This window comes from Neophocaena asiaeorientalis, unplaced genomic scaffold, assembly GCF_003031525.2.
Source record: "Neophocaena asiaeorientalis asiaeorientalis breed wild unplaced genomic scaffold, Neophocaena_asiaeorientalis_V1.1 scaffold577, whole genome shotgun sequence".
NCBI classification, from domain to species: Eukaryota; Metazoa; Chordata; class Mammalia; order Artiodactyla; family Phocoenidae; genus Neophocaena; species Neophocaena asiaeorientalis.
This window is the reverse complement of record NW_020174647.1, coordinates 46,932-52,868: the sequence shown is the minus strand read 5'-3', so window position 1 is coordinate 52,868 and position 5,937 is coordinate 46,932. Positions and strand designations below refer to the sequence as shown.

Sequence of the window (5,937 nt, the reverse complement as noted above, 5' to 3'; positions counted from 1 at the left end):
GATATCATCTCACACCGGTCAGAATGGCCATCATCAAAAAATCTAGAAACAAATGCTGGAGAGGGTGTGGAGAAAAGGGAACACTCTTGCACTGCTGGTGGGAATGTAAATTGATACAGCCACTATGGAGAACAGTATGGAGGTTCCTTAACAAACGTGCCTTCTTAAGTCTTTTGTCATTATAGACACTTACGGTTTCAATCTAATGCCTTTGCAAAAAATGCTTCCCCTTCAAGAAGATTTATAGAAAGGACTTTGGATATATACAAGTTTCTGACTTTCAGACCATAATGCTGAACTGGGTAAGAAATTGAATTCTAATGAAAAACCTGATGGCCTCATAAAGCTGTTAACCAAAAAAGGATTAGTTATATAGGATGGAGTGAACTGGTGAATATGGTTATTTTTATGGTTTCTATCTGAAAAAATTACCGGTTTAAGTTTGTGTTTTCCAGGTATAAGGAGACCTTCCCCTCAAACTCATTATAACTTACAGAAATTTGGTAAATTATACTTTTTTGTAAGCAGAATTGAAACATTTATCTGCTCCCTCCAGAGTTTGGAAACTCTTAGGTTCCCTGCAGCTTTATCAGATAAATTAGGAAGGCTACCCCACTAGTGGTTACAGAAATCCCAAGGTATTTTGGAGACCTCGAAAAGGGAGGAATTCACCTACATCGGTTAGGCAAAAATCTGTGATAAGCCCTTGGTGTGACTTTCCTAGCCCTGAGAGGTCCTTTAAAAGTCCAGTCTGAGACTCCTTATAGAAGTTTCAGCAAGGGCTTCCCTGGTGGCGCAGTGGTTGAGAGTCTGCCTGCCGATGCAGGGGACACGGGTTCGTGCCCCGTTAAAAAAAAAAAAAAGTTTCAGGAAGTAAAAAGTCTGTATGATCAATTACAGTTATATAAATCATCAAACCAAGTTTACTGAGACCACACTTATTTTGCAAACCATTTAGTTTTAATTTGGTTACATTTAGTAGAAAGGAGGGTAATTTTAGAGAGAAAATGATTTTGCAATGAATGTTAAATCCCAGTTTTGTTAATGATCTGTAATTACTAAGACTCATCTCCCACGTAGTTCTTTGCTGTTATGTTATATTAATGTAAAGTTTAATCGAATCATTACCATTATTATTTTTTAGAACAACAGACATTATCTCAGTTTCTGTAGAAACACATGCCGCGAAGCGGCTGGGCCCGTGAGCCGTGGCTGCTGAGCCTGTGCGTCCGGAGCCTGTGCTCCACAATGGGAGAGGCCACAACAGTGAGAGGCCAGCGTACAGCCAAAAAAAAAACAAACAAAAACAAAAACTCAACTGGGGGAGAGTCCCCTTCCAAGATTGCTCATGTTGCTGTCAGGTCTTCCTTCTTTGTCACATAGGCCTCTCCACTGGCTCTCTGAATGTCCTCATGACATGGCAGCATTCTACTCATAATAAGGAGTTGGGAGATTGTTGGGGAAGGTCCACTCATTGGGCAGAAGTCAGGTTACAGAGAATAATTCACCAATCACTGTCCAGCAGCGGGGTGTGAATGTGCAGGTGTTTCACGGCCACCTGAACGCGCCAGTCTGCGTGGCGGGCAGAAGACACTGTGCTGGACGCGCCGCGGCTCAGGTACTGCAAGTCGGCGAGCTTGTGCGGGATGGTGGGCAGGGCACTGCAGATGGCCTCCTCGTTCATGGTAGCGGGTGGCGCGGGCACTCAGGCAGCCGGTCGATTCCCTGCGAGCCGGGTCAGCAGGCCCTACAGCCTGCCGGACATTAGGTCACGAGGGCATCCATTCTCCGCGAGGGCATCCATTCTCCGCGCAGCCCACACCAAGCCACTGCTTATCCGGAGCCAGAGCGGAGTTTAATTGAATTATTAAAGGATACTCTAAGTTTGTTTCTGAATCTTATCTCCGTAATTTCTTTGGATGAAGATCAGATGCCCCATGACCTGCAACCAGGGGATTATGCATACTGGAAAAGACAAAATTTAAAGGACTATCTCCAACCTGGAGAGAAGGACCCTTTTCAGGTACTCTTAACTAGCTTATGCACAGCAAAACTGAAGGGAATTGACTTTTGGATTAATTTCCACTCACAAAGGGCCCCTGCACTGGAGTGGCCTATAGAGAGGATGGCTGACCTTGAAAATCACCTCAAAACAATGCTCAAACAAAGGAGAAACTACACTCACACCTGGGCGAGAAGACGACGACATCAGAAGTAGACAGCTTGCCCGAGATCCTGGACCTGGCTCATTTCCCCTTCCCTTGAAGCTCTCTTACCTCCCTTCAAAGCGGGAGACGGGGTGCTGCTGAAGTATGAAAAAGAGCAATGACCTGAGCAGCAGCAGCAGCCTGAAGAAAAAAATGAAAGGGATCTTATCTTAGCACGTTCTTCTTACTACTCACGCCTCTCTAAAATTAGATAGAGTAAAACCGTGGGTACATCATACCAGAGTAAGAAGATTATCAGCTATTGACCAGCCAAGCCTGCCTACAGCCAGCACAGACTCCTGAGAAACAGACATCTCACCCTTTGGGAAACTTTAAGTATTTGTTCCGACAAGTGGAATGAAAGTTGTTTTCTTATCCTTTCTCATACCTTCTACCTATAGACTCACATGCTGATTATTTCGATAATTCTAACTGCTAGACATGTGGTCAGCTTCCTATTTCTGGGTCTTCAGGATCGCCTTGATAGGTTTTCCCCATACAGGGAATGGTTTGGAAACAACTGGCTACAATAAGTCTCTCTGAAGTGCCGGTTCCAGACTGGGCTTCAGACTTACTCCCCTGAATTCCCAAGGAAAAGTTAAAGCTGTTGTCGCCCCGTTCCCTAAAAGATTTGGGGAAAGATACAGCTGAACTGGCGATGAAAACCGAGTCCCCCTAAAGCTGAGTTCCTCTGCCGAGTTTACGATTAACATCTCTATCCAAAACGATTGTTCCCTTTTCTTGTCCAACACCTGTTCTCCTCAAGATTGAGGAATATCAAAGAAAAGGAAGGGACCGATGCTGAGTAGGGCCCTCTGGGGCTCCTGGGCCGGGAGGCCTTTTTGTCCCCCATTTCTTGTAAGCAAGACTCCAGCCTCCATGACCTTCCCTGAGTTCCAAAGGGCAGACCTGAACAGTTGCTAATCAAGGGAGGAGCAGCCACAAAACCACCTGAGGCAAGATTAAAGTGGCCAGAGAAGCTCAGGAGATTAGGAGACCCTGAACACACCCTAATCTTGTCAGCAACCCCACCCTTTTGAAACTCTGCAGAAGAAGGAAGAATGCAAGACTGTTACTGCCTTGATCCTTATCACATACCTCTGACCACTACCCCTGACTATACAACTTCTCCCTATTCCCCAGTGAAGGGGGGCACAGTTCTTGAGGCACTAGCCTACTGTGTTCCCCTTTGCCTGGCAAAGAAATAAAGCCACTCTTTCTTTCTCCTCCATCACTCTGTCTCCATATTTCTGTTTGGCACTGGTGCACAGAGAGCTAAGATTTTGGCAACAACAGCTGATACAGAGGATAGCATACATTTGGGAATGTTGCTGAATCAGTTTCCCAAACTTCTCAGGTAAGAATCACTTGGAGGGAATTCCCTGGCAGTCCAATGGTTAGGATTCTGTGCTTTCACTGCCAAGGGCACGGGTTCAATCCCTGTTCGGGGAACTCATATCCCACAAGCTGCGTGGCGTGGCCAAAAAATCACTTGGGCCATCTGTAAAATATACACACCACCAGTCTTCCCCAGACATTCTGACTCAAGAAGGTTGAACTGGGGCCTGGGAATCAGTACAAGTACACCAGTGGCTTATCTTCAACGTCAGGGGGAAACAAATTAGATTATTATACTTAGGCAAATATTTGCACCGTAATACCAAAGACCCTGGAATTGCCAAAGGAGATTAAACTACCAATAGGAAAAAAATTTGTCTATTTTTACACTGATATGGAACTGGTGTTTTGGAAACAATCCTGACGTTACCTTCTCAGGCTCCACCCCACTCCCACTGAAAAATTTCCCACTGCTTTTAGAATACAGACAAAACTCCTTACCATGGTCCACAATGCCCAGAGTCATGGTTTCCTTCCTACTGCTTCTCTATATCCAGTACCCATCTTTCTGGTCTTAATTTAAAGACGGCCCTTCTCTAGGCTAAGGCTAATCTCTTCTACCCTTGGTGCTCCTGAGGAAGTTTCCTCATTTGTAAAATGGGAATAATATTGATCTCATAGATGGTTCAGGATTAAATGAGGTCAGGTAAGAAGAGCTCTCTGCACAGAGGGGCTGGCACAGTGAATGAGAGCTATTATTTAATCAAATCAAGCTCTGTTTCTACTTCACATTCAATTCAGTTCTTAAACCCACTTGCCATCTGGTTTCTGCATCCACCATTCCAAAGAAACTATTTTCATTAGGCTCACCAACTGCCAAGTCCAAATGACATTTCAGTCCTTATCTGACTGACCTTTCTGCAAATACTGGACATTGCTGACCATTCCATCCTCTGAAATTCTCCTTTGGCATCCCAAAAAACTGTATCCTGGTTTCCTCATACTTCTCTGGCCAGTCTTTTAAAGTACCTTTTGTGGTTCCTTCATTGCTTACTTTTTCAAATTAAAAAAAAATGTTTTATCACAGTAATACATGCATATTTATACGCCAATGAGAGCTACTCAGCAAGGTCTTCCTTGACCATTAAGTTAGAACCCTCACCCCATACCCTCTCACATCACTTTGTTTTGTCTTCGGAGTACTTCTCTCACTCTGATTCACTTGTTTGTCTCCCCGCCCCCACTAGATCCTAAACTCTTTGAAGGAAGGGGGTATGTTTTATTCACTGCTGTATTCAGAGCACGAAGAATAATGCCTGGCACCCACTAGGCTCAATCAGCATTTGACTAACTGACTGAAATATCCCCCACATTTAATCAATCCACTTGTAGATTCTACCTCCTCAATTCTCTCAAATCTTTGCCCATTGTTCTTGCTTCACAACTGACTCATATCTTGCTTAAATGACTGCCACAACCATCTCCAGTCCTATTCTATAGTCCATATCCCAAATTGCAGCTAAAGTGACCCAAATCCTTCAATAGATTCCTACTGCCTTTAGGATTATGTCTAGATTCTTTAGCAAAGCATATAGAGCTCTCCATGATCTGGACCCTGGCTAATTCTAGTTTCAGCTTTTGCCAGCCCCTTCCATATGCACCATGCTCTAACCATCCCTAACTATTTATAGTCACATGCAAACTGCTTTACCTTTTCTGCTTCTACACCATGACAGCTGTGTTGCTGAGGACCTTTGGGGAAAAATCACACAATAAAGTAAATCGGTACCATTTAAAATAAACAGCCTTTAACCTCATTTGTTCATTGAACACCTATAACAATCCTTTTATGGATCCCATGTCAGCTCCAGCTCCCATTTCCCTCATGACCATTAAAAAAAAATACCAAGAAACACTTCAACATTAATAGAAGGGTTTACAGTGAAGAGAATGCGCCCCTCCCCAACCCTACCTCACTCCTAGAGGTGTTAACAGTTTGAAGCGCAACATGTGGAATCTTCTCTGTGAATATGCAAATATGGATTTACATTCCTTTTGTCTCCTAAACAAGTGAAATTAAGTGTCACCTACTATTCTAAGACTTTATTTCTTCAAGAATATCTTTCCATATTAGCACATGTAGATTTTCCTCATTCTTTTCCAACAGTTGCATATTTTTTGACTGGACGTACCGTAATTCAACCTCTCTGCTACTAATGGACATTTAGCAGGTTTTCGGTTTTTCATTCTCTCTCTCAGCAGTTCAACACTTTTATTCGAGCTCCCATCCCATTTTCACTTTTCTCACAAGGATGATTTTACTTATTCCACAGAGGAAACTGAAGCTATGAAGTGTGAATTCTTCCAACTTTCTGTCTCCCTCATCTATAGG

General features: G+C 43.5%; 1 protein-coding gene across 1 annotated transcript in view; it reads right to left on the bottom strand.

Moving 5' to 3' along the window:
- Positions 1-903: 903 nt before the first annotated feature.
- The window catches only part of LOC112408889 (transcription initiation factor TFIID subunit 1-like), a gene marked incomplete at its 5' end in the record, with an annotated part of 51,526 nt that continues 46,492 nt past the window's right edge, over positions 904-5,937 (bottom strand). The window contains 3 exons of the mRNA XM_024758735.1: positions 904-1,942; positions 2,277-2,348; positions 5,257-5,297. Coding sequence (XP_024614503.1) covers positions 1,899-1,942; positions 2,277-2,348; positions 5,257-5,297 — 157 coding nt within the window. The remainder of the gene's footprint in view (positions 1,943-2,276; positions 2,349-5,256; positions 5,298-5,937) is intronic.